The sequence below is a fragment of the Callorhinus ursinus genome, unplaced genomic scaffold (genome assembly GCF_003265705.2).
Source record: "Callorhinus ursinus isolate GAN/ISIS: 27379988/994484 unplaced genomic scaffold, GSC_fseal_2.0 scaffold12, whole genome shotgun sequence".
NCBI lineage: Eukaryota > Metazoa > Chordata > Mammalia > Carnivora > Otariidae > Callorhinus > Callorhinus ursinus.
Window position 1 is genome coordinate 49,935,044 of NW_027397074.1, and position 22,086 is coordinate 49,957,129.

A 22,086-nucleotide genomic window follows, 5' to 3' on the forward strand; every position below is an offset into this window, starting at 1 on the left:
ACATCATAGAGCTAGTAAATGGCAACACTGGGATCTGAACTCCAGCATCATGCTCTTCAGCACCGTGCTGTGTGTGTCTCTTCAGCTGGCAGGAATCCTAATATCACATCTCACAGACCCAATCCCTGGCAGACAATTTACACCAGTCCTAATATGATCAGAGCACTGCCGTGCCCTTTTTAAATTGCCTTTCCTGCAGGGACATAATCTGTCAGTATTATTATTATTTTATTAGAAACGGATTTTTATATTATCAAATTTAGAGAAATAATGTATAGTTACTACTCTTAAAATGCTTATACATCTTAATCATCTAGTGAAAACTTCCTCTGAGTGTCTGTATTTATATTCTAATGGTTATAAATATAGCCAGTAGTGATATTTTAAAGGCTCTATTGCTTTTTTAAGGATACAAAGCTTTTTAATCCAAATTTCTACTCAGAAAACTGGGGCATTGTAATTTGGTGGGGCTGCTCGTAGAATTCTTACCAATCAATGAAGAAAATATTTATACCACCTTACAGACTTTACGATGTTCAGATCAAATGTGTACTGAGGGGAATGTGATGACCAGATTGGCAACAGTTCTAGGATTTTTAGTGGAAGTATTCAGGCGTAGGGAAGGTGGGGAGGAATGATGTGTTGGATAAGAGCAAAGATTCTGGAATCTGGCTATCCAGGTCTAAATCCCGACTCTGCTGTGTCCTGGAGTAAGTCACTGACAGCTCCAAGTTTCAGTTTCCTTATTATTAAAATGAAGCCAGTAGTAGCTTTTACATTATATAAGGATTACGTGAGAGAATCCTTAAGTGTAAATTAAATAGTGCCTGGCTCACTAAAAATTAAATTTTTTTCCTGCTCTATAGAAACATAATTGACATATACCATTGTGTAAGTATAAAGTATACAACATTATGATATATATATATATATATATATGATCACCACAAGGTTAGTTAACATATCCCTGACATAGTTACAATTTTGTATGTGAGAACTTTTAAAATCTACTCTCTTAGCGACTATCAAATAGCCAATACAGTATTGTTAACCATAGTCACCATGCTATACAATACATTCCCAGAACTTATTCATCTTAAAACTGGAATTTTATACCATTTGACCACTTTCCTCCATTTCCCCCACCCCTCCCACCATCCCATCCCTGGCAACCACCAATCTATTCTTTGTTTCTGAGTTTGTTTTTTATTTTTTAATTTTAAATTATTTTTTAAAGATTTTATTTATTTGACAGAGAGAGACACAGCGAGAGAGGGAACACAAGCAGGTGGAGTGGGAGAGGGAGGAGCAGGCTCTCTGCAGAGCAGGGAGCCTGATTCGGGGCTCGATCCCAGAACCCCGGGATCATGACCTGAACCAAAGGTAGATGCTTAACGACTGAGCCACCCAGATGCCCCAGTTTCTGAGTTTGTTTTTTAGACCCCACATAAAAGTGAGCTTGTATAGTATCTGTCTTTCCTGGTCTGACTTATTTCACATTGCATAATACCCTCAAAAACTTAATCTTTTAAAATTGTAAACTTCTAAAGAGCATGTTTTATACTTCTAAAAAATTTTCCAGGGGTGCCTGGGTGGCTCAGTCAGTTAAGCGCTGCCTTCGGCTCAGGTAATGATCTCAGGGTACTGGGATCGAGCCCCACGTCGGGCTCCCTGCTCAGCCGGAAGTCTGCTTCTCCTTCTCCCTCTGCCTCTGACCTCCCCCCCCACCTCATGCTCTCTCTCTCTCCTTCTCAAAGTAAAATCTTTTTAAAAAAATTTTTTTCCAAAAATCCCCAACAGGAAGGGACGCAATGAGTGTTAAATGAAAGAATGCTAAATGTCTTGAGAGGTCAATGTCCCACCCCAGCCCATTCTCCGTATTATTAATTTCACCAGGAAACGGGGGGAGCGCTGTCTTGAAGCGAAACAGGGCCTCGCACAGGCAAGAGCATTGCTAGACCACAGGCCTTGTTCTTAACCCACAGTTCCACACCCCAGCCACACATGAGATTGGGGAGGAGCACTTGCTTCATTCTCTTGATCAACAGGTTCTCACCTTTGCAGTTCTTATGACTTTTTTTTATATAAATGTTCACGTATGTCCAGTCTTTCTTGATGATGGCATTATGACATGGAGTATTTCTCTTCAGAATCTATTTAAATCTAGGTATTTCGGCTGGTGGAGTGGATTAAAATTATCAAGTACTACATAAAATATATTTTGGTCAGCTGAGCCTAATTTTAGACTGTGAACACAGACACCCATCAGCACAACTACCACCCCCAGAGACACTGTAGCATCTGCTTGCCTCTACTGATGTGATTGGGGACTTTTGTTTTGGGACTTGGGGAGGAGACCCAAGTGCAGCTGCTAGGATGGCTGAGAACCAAAAAGGTATGAGGGATGGTATGGATTCTCTTCCTGCCTAGCTTTTTGGACTTGGTTGGAGGCAGCAGTGGTTAGAGGCAAGGGCCAGGAAGCGGGGGAACTATTCAGAAGAAACCTTTATGATTCTTAGTCCCAAATATCATTGCTTCAGATCCCAGGGGATAAAGTATCGAGCACAGAGCTGGGAGGCAAGAAGCCGTGTTCTCTGCTTGTTTGCAGACTGTCGCTCTGCTCCAACAAGCTAAGGCTGCTGGGCTTGGCAGTGCTGGGAGAGGCCGTGGACTTGGCACCAGCAGCATCGCTTTCATGATGGGCCGCTCCAGCACTGACTCTTTCCAAGTGAGCCTGCGGGAAGCAGACCAGGAGGAGCCAGAGCAGGAGGGAGAGGACCAGGTGGATCTGCATGGTTGCAGCCGCTGGTGTGTAAGCATGAATGACACATCCTGTTGGGGACGCCCTGAAATAGCTGGAGGACACTGAGGTCAAGCTAAGATCCTGTTGTTACCTTTGTAATTTGGACATCAAAAGGACACGTAGCCTGATTTTACATAGTCTGGGAGAACTGGACATGCTGTAACTGAACTATAATTGCAGTTAATGGGCTGCTTTTTAAGTAACCTAATTTCACAGAATAATTGGTGGCTTACAATAAAATGAGATTGGGGACTTACAATAAAATAAGGAGATTATAGCCATTGCCAAAAATGCCTATGAATTAGAAAGACTAATATACAAGCAAAAATTTTGAATTCAGTTATGCAAAAAGAGAAAAACACAGAGCTTGGAAAGAATGAGACTTGCTTCATGGATAGCTTATTATCAGGAGTTCCAGCATTGCTTTTCAAGAAGAGCATAGGAGTAGAAATGTGGATGGAAGATGGATGGAGGACTGCCTTGGCATTGGCATGTCACTCGACTTTTTTTTTAGATATATTTTTCTTTTTTAAAAATTTTTTAATTTAAATTCAATTTAGTTAACATATAGTATATTATTAGCTTCAGGGATAGAACTTAATGATTCATCAGTTGCATATAACACCCAGTGCTCATTACATCACATGCCCTTCTTAATGCCCATCAGCCAGTTACCCCATCCCCCCACCCACCTCCCCTCCAGCAGCCCTCAGATTGTTTCCTATAGTTAAGAGTCTCCTGTGGTTTGCCTCCCTCTCTGTTTATTGTTTTGTTTTGTTTTTAAGATTTTATTTATTTATTTGACAGAGAGAGAGCAAGCGAGAGAGGGAATACAAACAGGGGGAGTGGGAGAGGGAGAAGCAGGCTTCCTGCTGAGCAGGGAGCCCAATGCAGGGCTTGATCCCAGGACCCTGGGACATTGACTTGAGCCAAAGGCAGACACTTAACAACTGAGCCACCCAGGTGCCCTTCCTCTCTGTTTTTATCTTATTTTATTTTTCCTTCCCTTTTTTATGTTCATTTGTTTTGTTTCTTCAATTCCACATATGAGTGAAAACATATGGTATTTGTTTTTCTCTGACTGACTTATTTCACTTAGCACAATACCCTCTAGTTCCATCCACGTCTTGCAAATGGCAAGATTTTATTGTTTTCGATGGCTGAGTAATATTCCATTATATATACACACCACACCTTCTTTATCCACTCATCTGTTGATGGACATCTGGGCTCTTTCCATATTTTTGCTATTGTGGACATTGCATGCCACTCTACTTACCACTGAAAAACTGTCAGTTGTTTTCATCAGAGGATGGGGTGTTAATGGACATGAGTACCTTTGGTACCACTGCTGACCCCAGGGTATCCTTAGGTTTTGAACCACTTCCAAACCAGCCTTGTCAACTACCACAGGACACATGGCATTGGCTTCCTTTCCTCCCAGTGAGAGCCACCTGGGGTGCAGACAATGGGTCCTGGACTGGGGGAGGCCTGGCCACGGCTCTGGAGACACTCCCACACAATCTCTGCCCACTTCCAGTTGACTGACATCCCACTGTGGATTCCAGTGAGAAACACCTTCTAGCAAACTCTATTGTTAGATCAGTTTCCCTAAGAACAGGAACCAGGGAAGCCCTCAGTGGCAGCCCAGCTTACCATCCCATTCTGTCTGTCCATTTCCCTCCAGCAATGAATCTTTCTCTACTCATCCTTCACCTTTCAGCTGGTAAGTCACTTTCTCAGGGAAACCTCCCCTGACTAGGTTAGGCCTTTCATCACCCTGTTTACTTCTTCATAATTAACTAATACTGACAGAATTGTGTATTTAATTACTGCAGAAAATGTAGGCAAGGATCAGGCCCATACTGTTCACTGATGAACCCTCAGTTCCTGGCACATAGTAAATACAAAATATCTGTTGCATGAGCGAATGCTGGTGTCATCTGAGAGCTCTCCCTACATGGCTTAAGGCTTCAGCTAAGGCAATGGGTGTTTTCCCTCGTGCTCTGAATATTTTTAAGTTGTTTTTAAATTATATAAGCAATATGTGAATACGTGTTCATTGTAAAAAAAATCAAAGAACACATACACGTACATATGAAAGTCAGGGTCTTATATATGTGAATTAGGCCACGATAAAGCTACTTTTAAAAAGCTACAATTCTCCACAATTCCACACCATCCCAGTCCCATTCCTTTTCCCAGTCCTAGAACCACTGTTAACATGTCAACTTCCAAATCCTCTTCGGTGTGCTTTCATACATATACGTGTCTTCATACACGTACATTTGTATACATATTCACATTTTCCTGCATATATGTGGTGTACACAAACATCCAGAGTCCAATCAGAAGGCAGAAGCTATGCTAGAAAGTACAGAGCTTGTTTAATACAGGTGAGAGAAGAATGAAGAGACCAGAGACGAGCAGGGAGCCACCCTCAACCGTGGGGCTAGAGGGACAAGGGAGAAGGCAGTGTTATCCTGGTGGGTGCGGGGCCCACCTGGAAGGATCTGGAACCACTGCAGCACTTCCAGGCTAAGGCTGGAATCACGGAGAAAGGGTTGTAGAGCAGGGGCTGGAGAATCGACAGGATGCTGCCAGACACCACCTGACACAGAGAGAAGGGGGGAAATAACCTGGCTTCTCCCTTCCTCTCGTTCTCCAGGGTTCTGCCACTGGCTCTCTTTGGCTGGCTCTGGAAGAGAGCCTGGAGAAAGCAGTTCCCAGGGATATTAAGCCCAGGTTAGAGGATGGTAGAGAATAGATCTGAGAGCAAACAGACAAAAGACCAGCATATGTGGTTTAAATAAAGCACATAAAACAGCATCGTGGTATATGTAGTGTTCTAAATTTGTCCTGTCATTTTTGCAGGGATAAAATCTGCTTAAAATGGCCATTGAGAGCAGGCTTGATCCACAGAATCAAGGTTACAACAGTAGAGCACAGAGGAAAGCAGCAGAAGGCGGAGGTGTTCCAGGAGAACTGCACTCCCGGCCAAAGGGGAGGCTCGTCGCAGAGCGGCAGGTCAGAAGACTGGTGTGGATACAGGTCTGTTCTCAGGTAACCAGGCTGACCTGCTCTGCAGACAGGTGGGAAAAGAGCCGTATGGGCTGATTCTCCCCCAGGAGTAGGCTCGACAACTCAGAGATTTTAGAACCGGAAGGGCACAGAAGTCTCTCATTTCAACTCCTGGCTCTTACAGAATAAGGAACCGAAATACAAAGAAGTGAAATGATGGGCTCCACAGCCAAAGGACCTCAAGCCTATTTTCTGTCATTTTTTTTTGTTTTGGGGGGCATGGTACGGAGGTGTCGGGGAGGCAGCTTAGGACCAACGCCTCCTCTTCCTGCAGGCATTGGGACTGCTGCTGAGTCACGGAGCAGCCAAACAGAGGTCTAACGAGACACGGGGAAGTCTAGAAGCACTTGTTCCAATAGGACCCGTTTCTTTTTTTTTTTATTTTTTTATTGTTATGTTAATAACCATATATTACATAATTTGTTTTGGTGTAGTGTTCCATGATTCATTGTTTGTTCATAACACCCAGTGCTCCATGCAGAATGTACCCTCTTTAATACCCATCACCAGGCTAACCCATCCCCCTACCCTCCTCCCCTCTAGAACCCTCAGTTTGTTTTTCAGAGTCCATCATCTCTCCTGGTTCGTCTCCCCCTCTGACTTACTCCCCTTCATTCTTCCTCTCCTGCTATCTTCTTCTTTTTCTTTTTCCTTAAAATATGTTGCGTTATTTGTTTCAGAAGTACAGATCTGTGATTCAACAGTCTTGCACAATTCACAGCGCTCACCGTAGCACATACCCTCCCCAATGTCTATCACCCAGCCACCCCATCCCTCCCACCCCCGACCACTCCAGAAACCCTCAGTTTGTTCCTGAGATTAAGAATTCCTCATATCAGTGAGGTCATATGATACATGTAGGACCTGTTTCATAAACAATGCTTGGCACCTGGCGTGTCTTATGAAGGAATTCACCCAAGAAGATCTTTTCCTTAGAAACTCTTCTAGCCTGCAGAGTCTGGTTTTAGTTGCCTTTGGCAAAATTTCAGAACCTTCAGTGCACTCCAGGAGCTGAGCTGGATACAAAGATGCACCAGATACAATAAAGAGTAAGCCTTGTAATTCTAGGAGTCCTAACTCTCACGGGGGTGGGAAGTGAATCAATGGATTATGATACAACGGGATAAATATAATAATGTCTGTGGCACAGAAGAGGGAGAGAGTAACGCTGGGGGGTGGGGAGCTTGGGAAAGTGGACTGAGAAGGCCTCACAAAAGTGACATGATGGAAGATGAAGAAGGAATGAGAGGAGCACCTCAGACCTCTGAGTCCAACTCTAAAATAACAGCATTCAACCAGACTTCCCTGAAACACCACTATTATCCCTCAAGGATTGACAGAGCAGCTGTTCTTGCCCCATCTACTTCTCATTATGTAATGGAAACCGCGCATACGTGTAACATGTTTAAAAGTAAAGGATGGATAAAATCAGCCCACAGGCCCCATCAGCCGGGATCAGCAGGGCCTGTCTCTTCAGAGACAGTGCACCAAAAAGTGAATGAGGCTCCTCACATATAATTTAATATCACAACTACGTGCTTCTAAGGAAGCCCTGCACAGTTCTGTCTTTACCCACAATAACACCTTTCGAGTGTTTTTGAAAATATCAGAGAGCCAACCGAGACTCAGATGATGCTTTTCTCCTTATTGTTGTGCTCCTGCTTTGCCTACGCCCCAAGCACGTGTGTGGCCTGTCGTGGGTGATCCTGCTCTGACAAGGCAGCCCCTTTCCACTCCAAGACACCCCAGACGAGGTTGGCCTCAACAAGTTCATGTTCTTGTTCTTAAGCAAATGGACGGAGAGCTGGGCTTTCACTTCCCCACACAGCCCGTGCATTATGACTTTGTGCTTTACCCCTTCTGTCAATAACCTTGCAACTCAGGAAAGCCACCTGCAGCCTTGCGGTCTGGCTAGACGTGGAGAAAGGCTGACATAAGAAACTGTTTCCTTAGGGCGCCTGAGTGGCTCAGATAGTTAAGCATCTGCCTTCGGCTCAGGTCATGATCCCAGGGTCCTGGGATCGAGTCCCACATCAGGCTCCCTGCTCCTTGGGAGCCTGCTTCTCCCTCTGCTTCTCTCTCTCTCTCTCTCTGTCTCTCATGAATAAATAAATAAAATCTTTAAAAAAAAAAAAAAAGAAACTGTTTCCTTAGATGAGCTCGGCAGCTGGTGGTCAGAGGAAGACCGTATGACAGTGAAGCATTTGTGAGCGCAGGCAGGCATCTGAAACAGGTCTGAGTGTAGCACTTGCTCTTTCACTTCACCATGGGATCTTGGGCCAGTGATTTCACCCTGGTGAGCCCACGTTTTATCTTCTATAAATGTGCTTCATAAGAGCACCTACCTTGTGAGGTCATTCTTTCAACACATACTTCAAATGTCCCTAATGTGTGCCAGGCACCGTTCTTGAAGAAAGAAATACAATGGTGAACAAACAAAAATCCCAGCCCTAGAGCTTACCTTCTAGAGTAAGAAGATAGACAACAAAAATAAAAAGAATCTTTATCGTGTTAGAAAGGAAAGGGGCTAGGGAGCGTTGGGAGAGATGCCATTTTAGGTGGAATGACCAGAAGGGCCTGAGCGAGCAGGTGACTTGGTAGATGCAAGCTAAGCAGCAAGAGGACATTCGGGGGCCCTCCTTCCAGGCAGAAGGAACAGCCTGAGCGGAGGCCCTGAGGCAGAAGCAAGTCTAGTAGGTCTGAAGCACAGTGAGTGAATCTGGCTGAAACCAACTGAGGGTGGGAAGAGACAGGAGGGAAATGAGGTCAGAGCTCAGGAGGGCAAAGGAGTGGCAGGCTCTGACTTGCATTCCAATAGCATCACTCCTGGGAAACCGGTTGAGAAGCTACTGTAGTGATCCAGGTGAGAGAGAAAGCACACCACGTCCTAACCTGGGCGCCTGGCACGAACCGGCTCTGGATAAGAGTGCCCACTGACCTGAAGCCGCGCATGCATAGCTGGTGAGGGAAGACCTCAGCTTTGTTCTCCTTTCTGCCCCTCTCTCAGCCATCCATCTACTGGCCGCGTCATCGTCTTCCTCAATCACCCTGCTTGTCATCTTCTTCCCCTTTTCTTCTCTCTCTGCTTCCTCTTCACTCTGCCCTTACTTTCTCACGAATGGTCTGTCCCCCAGGGCCGAGTTTTGGGGGGGTGGTTTTGCATCTTGGGGAGAGAGCGGTGCACCTCCTGGCCTGTCAGTTCCACAGGGCGCATCAGTGGGACCAGACATGGGGTGACAGGCACAGAAGGTGGCCAGAGAGGTGGCTCTGCCATGCAGGTTGTACTGAGGCCGCAGGCAGAGTTTTGTAGCCTGGTCAGCATTCAGCCACGAAAAGAGAAGCCCTTCTCCGTGTTTTAGGCAATTCCGAAAAGGACGCTGATGCAGGGAGTTAGAAGCTGACAACCGGAGCTAGACCAGGAGAGCAGAGATCAAAAGGCCATTCTCGGGGGAATCAAGAAGTATAGGGATTGTAGGGAAACCATCACAAATAACCCCAAAGCCTTCAACACCAAAGCAAGTGCTTCTCAGAAGGAACCTCACTGATACCAGCCACCACTTTAGTGTCTCAATACCAGGTAAATGGTCACAGTAGGCAATAGGGGGATTCCCAGAAGGCATTCTGACAGCAGGAACACCAGCCGTGACATAACTAAGCATCGTGACCCAACTAGACACGACGTAACATAGAAACGTCTGCAAATTACAGTAATATATGCCACTAAAGCCAAATTCATCACGTCCCTGGCTCAACTTTCCCTCATCCGGAGGTTAAGATACCCAGGGCCACTCTCATCCCCCTGACAAGGTGACAGAAGTGAAGTCAGAGTGGAGAGACGCAGGACCTTAACTAACTGTGATTTAAAATATCTTACTTTTGCTAATTTTACAAAAACATCTGGCCCTGTGCATACGCACATTGCTCGGACCCCTCCCAGGGCCCTTGAGGGTGTGCTATGAGTGAGGGCTCCTGAAGCTTTAGCTTCTCATGGAAAATCTGTCTCTGCCTGGAACCGAAGCAATTTACCTTCACTGGCCAGAGAGCTGATTCCATCATAGGAAGGAGCTTTGGGCCAGTGTGAAGTTTCCTTGGGAATTGTTTGCAGCGGTGATGTTTTTTACTCAGCTTGGAAACTGCTAATAGCACTATTAGATGATTTATTAAATTGATACAAATCTGAATTAGTAGAAAATGAGCCACGCTAAAAGCGTGTAGCCTTTACTCTCAGACTTCTGAATCACTCCACTTTAAGTCAATAGGACCCAAACTTGTCTATTCAACAAAAAATTATTGAGGGCATACCCCATGCGGGTACAACCGTGAACTCTGATTGTAAGGGGCCTTCAGGGGAGGAGACCAATAATCAAATAATCAGTCAAGTCAAGGACTAGAGGGCGTTCCACTGAGAATATGGACAAGTGATCCTAATCTAGGGTTCTAACAGGAAAGACTGAAGGATTCATTCTTTCAACAATTTTGGGGGCTGCCTACTCTGTATCCACACAATGCTAAGGGCCAGGATAAGGGTGAGCAAAAAAGCTGTGGTATCCCTGCCTTTCTAGAACCGTCCCCTGAATGAAACATTATCACAGAATCAGATTGCATCTATCCTTACTGACAACCCAGCGATGGCCTCTCTGAAGGAGCGCAGCAGGTGCACCAGTGAGCATACTTGAAGAGGGTTGGTGCCCCAGGACAGACTTTCAGGAGAGGCCACAGTGTACTGAGAACCAGAGGCAAATTAACCCATGAGTGAGGAGGTGGCAGGGCTTGTGGGAGTCTCCTAGGCAAAAGGAGCTGCAGGAAAAAAGACCTCCAGGGGTGGGTGGGGGGATGTAGGAGGGAGAAAAAGACAAAAAGAAGCCAGCATGGCTGAGGCAGCTCCAACGGAGGACAGGAGAGAGTATGGATACATGGGGCTGGAAATATAGCAATGCGCTGGTGTGCCTAAAACCAACGGGAGCCCCAGAAGTTTCTGAGGAGTGGAGAGACATTGTCCGGTTGGCATTAAATGGACGGCTCTGGCTGCAGCGAGAATATTGGATTACGAGGGTTGCTTTGACAGTAGCTGCATCCTAATTATGTCCCCCTTTCTCACTTTCCTTTCCGGTAGCCACAGAGATTTCAATAAATGCCTGCCAGATACTCAGTTCAAAGCACCCGACAATGAAGTGCTGTGTGGCTTGGAGAACACACTGCCTTCAGTCAGGCAGACGCAAATTAGATCATCCCTCCACCTCCAGTCAACTGGAGGTGGCCCGGGCAAGTCACTCACCCTCTCTCCAACCCACTTGCGAGTCACTCGCCCTCTCTACAACCCACTCTCCACCCACTCCGTAACGTGGGGAGAACAATGCCTCCTGCGCGGAGTTAATGAGCGACAGAAAGGGGTGCGCAAATTACCTGGCATTTGGCAGAACTCAGGACACACCAGCTACCATTGGAAGTGACTGCAGTGTAGGCAAGCTGGTCAGGGGAAGATTTCCAACCAGAAGTAACACTAGCAAAAGCACTGGGAATATAGTGCAATCTCTCCTATTAAAAAAAAAGAAGAAGAAATATGAGCAATATCATACATATTTATGTGAAGAGCACATTTTTATAGAGAGCCGTCTAATGAAATCTTCCTACCAGCAGTGTTGGGAAACAAGTCTATGTTATCTACGCAATTAAAATATATACACATATACGATAAAGTTGAAAATTTTTCTCAATAAATTACATTGTGCAAGACTTGCATTTTCTCTGGCCTTTCCCTGTTTGCAGTTGTCCTGTGATGACAAAGGAGAAACTGAACTCATTTGTTAGCTGGTGCATCCCCCAGACTGAACAATATTAGCTTCTCAAGAAAGATGTTATTTGTTTCTGTTTCTGCAGAGCCTGCTGGAGATCTGGGCAGTCGGTGGTAGGTGTGTGGCAAATACTTGCAGAACGGAAAAATAGGCAAAAAACAAAAGAAAAAAATTTAATGTATGAGTCTGAAAACTGTAGTTTATGAACCAAAATCAAGACACATCGTCTCTTCCACAGAGCATGAATGTCTTGGAGAGAATGTGGCATGGAATGTTCGAACTCCACACTGTCCTGGAAAATTCAGGATATACAATTGGCATACACCTCAAACAGCTGACTCGGTTTGAAAAGAGCTATAGCCAGTTCCACTGTGAGCTTGTGTTATCCTTATTTTGTAGCATAAAAATTGTTGCAAGTCCTTTGTTCACAGTGGAAGGAACAATCTAGAAGATTTAAGGGATTTCTGTTTAACTGTTGACACAAGGACTCAGGATCCGCTTTTCTCTTATCTCACTCACTGTAATTAATTAGCTACCCTGATGAGACCTCTCCTGGCACAAAAAGAACAAGTGAGACAGCCATACATTTTGTTTGTGAAGCGCAGCTGAGCCTAACTCAACAGAGTGTCGATTCAAAAGAGGGAAATAAAATATGCAGCAAAGTTGGGGACAGGGAACAAAGAATCCAGTATGACAATTGAAAGGAGGGCTAAACAAGCATTCAGAGTGCCATCAGGAAGGTAAAAAGCCTCAAGAGTCTAGAAAAAAGATAAACTGGAGGGACAAGGCTGAGAGGAGCTGGAAGGACCAATTTAAAATCAATGAAGAAATTTAAGACTTTGTTCTAAAGGCATATTTTTACAAGTTGGGTTTATTAAAGTATAATTTACATGCTATAAAATTTACCTTCTTTTTTTAAAGATTTTATTTATTTATTTGACAGAGAGAGAGAGAACAAGAGAAGGGAACACAAGCAGGGGGAGTGGGAGAGAGAGAGAACCAGGCTTCCCGCTGAGCAGGGAGCCCGATGATGATGATGATGATGATGATGATGATGATGGGCTCGATCCCAGGACTCTGGGATCATGACTTGAGCCAAAGGCGATGCTTAATGACTGAGCTACCTACGCGCCCCTAAAATTTACCTTCTTAGTGTAAAGTTCTATGAGTCTTAAACATCACATAGGGTGTGTAGTTACCACCACAATCAAGAGATAGAATAGTTTCATCATCTCTAAATTCCCACTTGCCCCTTGGTAATCAATCCCTCCCTCACCCTTAGCTACCGGCAGCCACTGTTCTGTTCTTCTGTCACTCTAAGTTTGCCTGCTTTAAAGGAATTTAGTAACAGAACTTAAAATGGGGGAGAAAGGGAACTGAGAGTTTTTTTCCCTACCATCCACTCACTTCCTATACCCATTAATAGCATCATTTAGTGAACTTAGGTTTATTGAGGATCTATTATTTGCTAAAGATTTTAAGTACATCATCTTTCAGTTTTACAGCTTGTCAGGGAAGGGAGTTCATTCTCCCCATTTCCCAGGTGGAAGATGACACTCAAGAAGTGTCAAGCTGGTAAGAGAGCGGAGATTCCAAATCAGAGTTGACCAGAAATGTCACCATGGTCTATCTCTAGGTGTTAGGTTAGAGCTGGTTTGTACTTGCTTTCTTATATGTTGTTTGCATTATCAAAGTTTTTTAACAATGAGCTATTTTTGTAACCAGAAAAAATACTTTTATGAATATATAAATATATACTATATACAAGGTCTGATTCCAAAGCCTCCTCTTTGCTGAGCAAAGGTGGGGCGGTGGGGGGGGGGGGGAAGACAGGGAAAATAATTTAGAAGGGAAGAAAGGAAAGGCTCCTCTTGGCCACAGGCACCGGTTCAGAAGTAAGGAACCAGAATCAACTCTACCAAAAAGACCAGAGCACAGCTTTGCTCTGTCTCTAGATCTCACCACTGTCGAAGATCTTCAGCTTCAAAAAGTTCCCTAACACAAGTGTCCTTCCAAAGTGGTGAACATGAGCCCCAGAGGCCAATAAAAACCCATGGAGACCACTCCAGACCCAGCAGACAATCCTGTGCATCTTCCTGCCTCGTCTCCAAAGACCAGGTAGGAACAAGCTAACCATCACAGGCAAGTGAGGATACGACAGCCTTTTCACCACTTTTGGAGAGGCAGGAAGGTGAATCCCAAGACCAGGGCTAAAGGAACACAGGGCACCTTTTATTGGAGGGATAAGGGATCGTATTTAAATAAGACTATGTTGGGGGAACATTACCCATCATGGTGCTGCAAGGGATTCGTGAGGGCATTCTCTGATCTTTAGGCAGAATCTATTGATTGCTTGTTCCAAAAAATGTTTGATGGGTCTTACAAAGATGTACATAATACAAAAAATTTTATGTTAACTATACTGAAATTAAAATAAAATAAAAAACAAGGAAAAAATAATTTAGGTATTGGAACTGCATACCCAAATAGAAAGACAATGAACCTTGACTCCTACCCTACACCATACACAATTAATTCAAGAAGGCTCACAGACCTAAATGTAAAAGTAAAAACTAAAACTTCTGGAAGAGAACAGAGGAGAATATCTTCACAAATAGGGATAAACAAAGATTTCTTAGATAAGAGGCAAAAAGCAAGAACCATTTAAAAAGTGATAAATCCGATTATACCAAAATTTAAAACTTTTGCTCCTAAACAGATAGTGTTAACTACAGAAACAATCCAAAGGCTGACATAAAATATTTCTAAAAACATATATCTGACAAAGAATTAGTACTGGAATATGTAAAGAACTCCTATACCTCAAAAATAAAAAAATTTAAAAAACCAAACAACTCAATTTGTATTGATTTGAATAGACACTTCGCAAGGGAAGAGACATTAATGGCTCAAAAGCAATTTTAAAAATTCTCAATATCATTATTCATCAGAGAAATACAAATTAAAGACAGTGAAAAACTACTATTCACATGAATGGCTAAAATAAAAATGACTGCCAACACTAAACTTTGGGAGAACATAGAACAACCTGAACTCTCAAACGCTCCTGGTGACAAACCACTTTGGGGAAAAGGTCTGACAGTTTCTTACGAAACTAAACATGCACCTACCCAATGACCCGGCAATGCACTCCTAGGTATGCAGCCAAGAGTTAGGAAAGCATTTCCACAAAGAGACTTGTACAAAAACATTCCCAGCAGCTTTAATTGCTAAGCAAACTGAGGTATATTCACACAATGGAATACTAATCAGCAATATAAAGAAACAAATTCTGATAGCCTAACAGTGCGGATGAGTCCTTAAAACATTGTGCTGAGTGAAAGAAGGCTTATTATATAAGAGTACTTGCTGGGTGATTCCATTTATATGAAGTTGTAAAACAGGGAAAAAATCTCAGAACAGTAGTTGCCTCTGAGCTTGTGGGGATGAAAGAAGGACATAGTAATCTTGCCGGCCTGATGGGAATATTCTATATCTTGATAAGGATTTGTTAGGCAAGTGTGTTCCTTTGTCAAAAATCACGGGATGGGGGCACCTGGGTGGCTCAGATGTTAAGCGACTGCCTTTAGCTCAGGTCATGATGCCAGGGTCCTGGGATCGAGTCCCATATCTGGCTGCCTGCTCCGCGGGAAGCCTGCTTCTCCCTCTCCCGCTCCCACTGCTTGTGTTCCTGCTCTCACTATGTCTCTCTCTGTCAAATAAATAAATAAAATAAAATAAAAAATCACTGGATGGTACACTTGAGGTGAGTGCATTTTGTTGGATGTAAATTTTAACTTAATAAAAAAAAAAAAACAAAGAAAAACCATAACCAAATATTGAGCTTTAGTTAATGATATGCATACTAAAATGTTTAGGGGTTAAGTGTATAGATGTTTGCTATTTACTTTGAAAAAATAATTGAAAGAGGGATGGATACCTAGATAATATGTGATAAAACAAGGACAATTAAAAACTTAATTAGGGAATCCAGATAACTATAAAATTCTGTCATCTTTTCTAGATATTTGAAAATTTTTGTAATAAAATTAATAATAAAATTTTGGGAAAACAGTAGGTTAGCATTTAAGAGAAAGGAAAAATGCAGGTCAGACAAAAAGGATGAAACTGAAGTTAGAACATCATAAAGAACTACAGATCTGTCTTTGACCTTCCTAAGAGCCAAAGCAAAAGAAAGGGTGAAGGCAGGAGAGAAAGTGGAAGAGGGAGGAGGAGGGAGGGAAGAGAGAGAGAGAGAGAGAGAGAGCACAGGATCAGTTACATAATTAGCAATGCCCATAAGACTTTTTAAGTAGGCTCCATGCCCAGCGTGGGGCCCCGTGTGGGGCTTGAAATCATGACCCTGAGATCCAGACCTGAGCTGAGATCAAGAGTCAGACGCTTAGCAGACTGAGCCACCCAGGCACCCCTGATTTTTTAAAAATTGTTCTAGTACAGCACCACTTTTCCTGATACAAGTTTTCATCAAGAGGGCACTATGCAATGTGGTTCTATTAGGTAGTGTAAGAACAAGACTCAGAGACTTTATTTCTTAAACAAGCAAGAAATTAATTTCTCTCTCATACATAATAATCTATACGTAGTGTTCTGGGACTAGTATGGTGGCTCTATTCAAGAGAAAATAGGTGATTGGGGCTCCACAATTCAGTAACTTAGGAAATGGCTGTGATGATTTTATCCAGGAAAAAAAATTGTATCCAAAAATGTAAATACCCTTGAAAATCTCTAGGAAATATTCTAACACTTGTCTCATTGATCTACTCCAATGTATCTTGCTAAATCCATTTCTCTCTGAACATGTACCATATGCTACGTACCATAGAGAATGATAATAATAACTTTTTTGTGCCATATTTCAACAATTCTAAGATGTATAATTTTTTCCCCACATTTTGGCACCTCTGAAATCAGGATAGGTCTTAAAATCAATGGCATATTGTAATTGGGATTTCTTTCTTTCTTTTTTTTTTTTAAGATTTTATTTATTTATTTGAGAGAGTGTGTGTGAGCCTGAGAGATAGAGCACGAGCAGGCGGAAGCAGACTCCCCACTGAGCAGGGAGCCCAAGGCAGGACTCAATCCCAGGACCCTGGAATCATGACCTGAGCCCAAGGCAGACGCTTAACAGACTGAGCCACCCAGGCGCCTGATTTTTTTCTTTCTTCATGGTACACAAAATAATAGTGTTTCTTCATTCAGTGGTGTATGTTAGATTTAACAAAACACTTCTACTTCGCGGTTCAAAATATTTTCATCTTATTTGAGTCTCACACCATATTTTGGTGAGATAGGTAGTTATTTCTATTCCAAATACAGAAATTGAGATTCAGAAAGTTTAAACGACCTTTCCAAGGTCCTCAGCTAGACTATGATGAAGCCATAACTCTAATCTGAACTGTCTAAATTTGAAATACCCTGTTTTCTCCCAATATCACACAAAATATTTAGGGAATGAAAGCTCCATGGAAACAGGGAATCTGTTCTATTCACTACTATAGCATCAGAGTACAAAACATTGCTTGGCACATAGCAGATATTTAACAAGTGTTTATTGAATAAATTAATATTACAGAAGGGAATGAGTGGTCACAAGGGAAAGAGCCTGTGGGCTATAGCGGGCTGAGCAGTTTATACAGAGGGTCACTATCCTGCCAACTTCTCTCCACTTTGATGTACTTCTCATTAATCACTCAAACAGTACCGACTTGATGATGCCTAAATCAGATTAAGCTAAATATATTTGCTCCCTAATAACCTGAGAAGCAATCCAGTATTGGGCAAAGTGTACTGATTTTCACATGAGAAGATCTGAGTTTAAATTTCTTCTGATTTTTAACCACCTATTAGCATAAAATTTTGGGAGAAATTACTTAACTTTCCAGAGCTTCAGTGTTCTTATCTGCAAAATTGGGAAGAATAGAACTTTCCAGATTGCCTCACTGTGAGGCTTCAATGAAACCAGATATGTGAATACAGCTCACACAGAACAGGGGCTCAGTAATATTAATTCTCTTTCCTAAAACATGCTCCATTTGAACTTGGTAAGCACTTCCATTTTTGCACTTCACATTTCCCCCGCAAGATTGTGGGTTTCTAAAAGAACCCCATTTGGTTCATACCCCCATTTTCAGAGCCTTGGAGGGTGACAGATGCATGCTAAGTACCCTCAGATACTTTCAGGGTTCCTTCATTCACGTATGGAATCTATAAATATTTATCATGTGCCAGTCCCTGTTCTAGTTGCTGACAATACAACAATGAACAAAACCAAAATCCCTGTCCCTGTGGAGGCAGATGGATAATACATGAATAAATAATGCATGGTGTTAAGTGCCATCCAGAAAAATAAAGCAGGGAATGGGGATTGGATGTCGGGGTGGGGGTGGGGGAGTGACTCGTAATATTACTTTGAGTGTTAAAGAAAAGCCTTACTCACGGTGACATTGGAACAGAGACTGGAAGGAAACAAGGAGAAAATCACACAGACCTCTGGTGTAAATTTTAAGAGCAATAGAAATATCAGTAGGAAAAATAAATGAAAAGAAGTAGACAAAACATTCCAGAATGTGGGAACATTTGACCAAAAACCCGATAGAATCAAGTAACAGACTCCCTTGGGCAGTACTAAATGGACCAATCCAACTGGAGTATCAGGAAAAGAATTTGTATTTTATGTTAGGGACAATGGTGAACCACCAAAGGCTTTTGAGCAAGTGGGTGTGAAAGGATCAAAATAGAACTAGAGGACACTTAGTCTGGTAGAGCAACCCATGCAGGGAGTATTAAAGGGAAGAGATGACAGTTCTAGCCCAGACATCTTGAGGTTGACTTCATGGGGGGCTTTCAAAAAGAACACGCTCAGTGAATAGTTGGAAATGTAGGCTTGGAGTTAAGAGTGAGATTTGAGATTTGAAGCACAGAGCCATCTAAATCCCAACAGCTGATTGTCATCATCTCCCGAGCCTCCCAGACTCCATCTGCGAGCAACAAACAGATCTTGTTAGAATTTTACTTCTGGCCCGAAAACAAGTAGAACATTCCTCTTTGGAATTTTCCAAGCTTAGGCCAAGACTAGACAATCAGAGTCAGCAGTAATGAGAATGATATGCAGGACCTGACGGGGAGACATGCCAGCAAATTAAGTAGGAAAAAAAAAAAAAGCCCTGAAAGGTGGGGCACAACATGCCTCGGGAAGCTGAGACTCTCGAGAAATCTGGAAGAACATATATCATGCCAGATGCTTCGGCCTTATGGGAGGCCTTTTGTTTAAAGGCGTGCTACGTGAAGTGATTTAGACACCTTTCAAAAAAGCAACATGCCAATGATTCATTGTGTCTGAAAAAACGTACAGACCCTCACGTTGGACTTTTCAGTCAAACACTGATTGGAAATAAGAAAAGCCAACTCTTTGCCGTTTGGAGTGATTTCTCATTCACCCACCAACCAGCAGGAAGGGAGTCTGTGGAACCCGGGGAGTGGGGTTTGTAAACCACAGGGAGAAAATTTGCAGGAAGCAGTTGCAGCTTTATATAAGATTCTTGAGTCCTATCGATGTGCTCATGGCTGTGTGACAGTGGAAATCGACCGCTGAGAAAAAAGAAAAGAAAACATTATCAAGATAAGCTTGGTTCTCCCTGAAAAAAGCAAAGGACTGCCATCTTGCCTGGAATCCTGGTGCGTGTACCGTGAGCCTATAATTAGCCATTGGCTTCCAGGAGAGACCAAAGAGATGCAAAAGAGAGGGCCTCCTTTCCTTGAAATATACATTTTTTAAAGATTTTATTTATTTGAGAGAGAGAGAGCACAAGCAGCGGGAGGGGCAGAGGGACAAGCAGACTCCCAGCTGAGCAGGGAGCCTGCCACAGGGCTCGATCCCAGGACCCTGGGACAATGACCTGAGCCAAAGGCAGATGCCTAACCGGCTGAGGCACCCAGGTTCCCCTCCTTGAAATGTATTCTCTTTGCCCAAGAATCTGTAAATATATTGCTTACATAACCCCCCAAAGAATTGTTTAAAAACTGTGTAACTCCCTGCATATTTTCAGTTGTCATATAAAATTTTTCATCATAAGATAATGGTAGATTGTAACGGGGAGAAATATTTCACACTATTTGACAAAATAGGTTTTAACTCCCCAATGAATGAAACACCCCACATCTTAAAGAAATCATATAAAAATTTTATAAACCAGTTTCATCCAATGTTTCTCAAAAAAATCTGTTTGTCTTATAAGGATATTTTAGTTAACTTTAGGAGAATCAGCATCACTAACGTACACTGTCCGGCTACTCCAAACCCGGAGCTTCCCCACAAAGACCCATTATTCTATTTCTAATGCCAAACTTCACTCTGACCAGAAATATGTATGAGATGGGCCAAGAAAGGAAGCCCTATGCACATAAGAAAATTTGATTAGTAATAAAGATGTCTTCACCAAACTAATATTTCTTTCTTGTTTTTTACCTCTATACACATCTACAAAAAAAGGAGACCTTTTCCCTGCACCATTACCCCTAACAAAAGCATCTAGTCCATATTAAAATTTCTGACATGCCTCCCAAATACCCTTTATGACTGATTTATCCAACCCAGGATTCAACCCTGGACCATGTATTCCAGCTGCTTGTTACACATCCCTTGTCTCTTCTCATAGAACATGCACTGTAGTAGGAGTGATATGGTTCCCAAGGGAGTGAAAATGAACTCTTGGGGGATGAAAAAAAAAACCTTACTTTTTTTGTGTACAAAGTAAAGATACACATAGAATACATAAACATATACACAGTATGCCTATGATATTAAACTTTCACGGTGGAGGGGACAGTTAGGAAAAAATGTCTAAAAAGCAGGGGAGGGGGGACAAGAGATGAACAATAATTGAAATAAAAAAAGGTTGAGAAACGCTGATCTAGAGCAGTCCCTATTTCATGGCACTGACAGATGGATGAGACCCCCAAACCAGTATTCCAGGGTACTACCTGATTGGTTCACAGGGGAGGTTTTTATAGCCCAGGGCAATGCTCCATTGTAAGATTTGGGATGTATGATGTGGCAGGCATGGAAATGTCCTGCTTGGTTATCCCCTTCAAGAAAGGACCCCATCTGTCCAGATGGGAGGAATGTGGCTAGCTGAGACTCCTCAGAATCTCCCTCAGCTTTCCAGTGGAGGTCACACTCTTCTCCAGAAATGCCCCGGCCAGTGAGTGAGCAAAGCTGGTGTACAAAGGGTCGGCCATTTTCACCCAATACAAGAACTTCTAAGAGGCCATCTTGGCTCTGAAGCTCCCCCATTGATCTGACAGAGACATTGCGGGATCTGTATCACCTGGCAACTCCAGCAGCCCAACCCTGCTTTCTCCCTTTCTCTTTCACAAATGTCACTCACCAATAAAATATTTGCTTGCACTCATAACTCTCAACATCCTCTTCCTGGAGAACCAAACTGGCTTCATACCTACTTTGCAGGCTTCTGTGTGGATGATATTACAATAGAATACACAAAGCCCAAGTGTATGGAGCCAGCATTTGGTGTTTTATAAATGGCAGCTGTGATTTCAAGGATGTCTTACAGCTTCCAGTGTAATAATAGCATGTTGAGATTTTAGATCTGTTGAGTCTCTGGAGGATCATACAAGCCAAATCTGCTCGAACCAGGGTTAGAATTCACAGAACCATCAGTTTAGTTCCCCTAAAACCAGAGTTCTCCATGTCCTTGAGTTGCAAGAGTAGGAGGAGAAAACCAGCTCATCCCTGTCAGTTAGATGCCTATTGAAGAATTCCATCAAGAGCTGCAGGCAAAGGCAGGAGTCAATAGGAAACCGTGTGCCATGTTGCTGTTGCAATTCAATATTTCCTGAAGGCAGAGGCCGCTTTCATGCCTCAGAGAGTTGGAATCAGCCTGGGAATCATGGAGGCAAGTAAAGTTGTGAAGGATGGAAAAAGGTCAGTCTGTCCAGTCATAATTTGATTCTCTCCACCCACTGCTCTCTTACACCAATATATGAATGAAGGGTCACAAACACACTTCCTGGTTAAAATGTACTTGATCCTGAATTAGTCAAAGCTCTGTGTGGTTGCAAGAAACTGAAACCTGAATCAAACGAGCTATAAACAAACAAACAAGTAAACACAGATGAAAGAAAAAAGAAGGGGCACCTGGGTGGCTCAGTCATTGGGCGTCTGCCTTCGGCTCGGGTCATGATCCCAGGGTCCTGGGATCAATCCCCGCATCGGGCTCCCTGCTCGGCGAGAAGCCTGCTTCTCCCTCTCCTACTCCCCCTGCTTGTGTTCCCTCTCTCGCTGTGTTTCCCTCTGTCAAATAAATAAATAAAATCTTTAAAAAGAAAGAAAAAAGAAGGAAGGGTGGAAAGAAGGAGTGGGCTTATTAT

The 22,086-nt window shown here is 43.0% G+C and overlaps 1 protein-coding gene across 8 annotated transcripts in view; it reads left to right on the top strand.

Annotated features, from left to right (window-relative positions):
* The window catches only part of LOC141373887 (uncharacterized), a 42,035-nt gene extending 29,169 nt beyond the window's left edge, over positions 1 to 12,866 (top strand). For 6 of the 8 annotated variants that reach the window (XM_073899060.1, XM_073899061.1, XM_073899062.1 and 3 more), the window contains 3 exons: positions 2,609 to 2,808; positions 5,678 to 5,866; positions 11,762 to 12,866. In XM_073899060.1, the coding sequence (XP_073755161.1) occupies positions 2,609 to 2,808; positions 5,678 to 5,866; positions 11,762 to 11,882 (510 nt within the window). In that variant the 3' untranslated portion in view covers positions 11,883 to 12,866. Of the gene's footprint in view, positions 1 to 2,608; positions 2,809 to 5,677; positions 6,248 to 11,761 lie in introns of those variants that run through there. The other 2 variants (XM_073899066.1, XR_012380283.1) reach the window with 2 other exon arrangements.
* Positions 12,867 to 22,086: the final 9,220 nt, after the last annotated feature.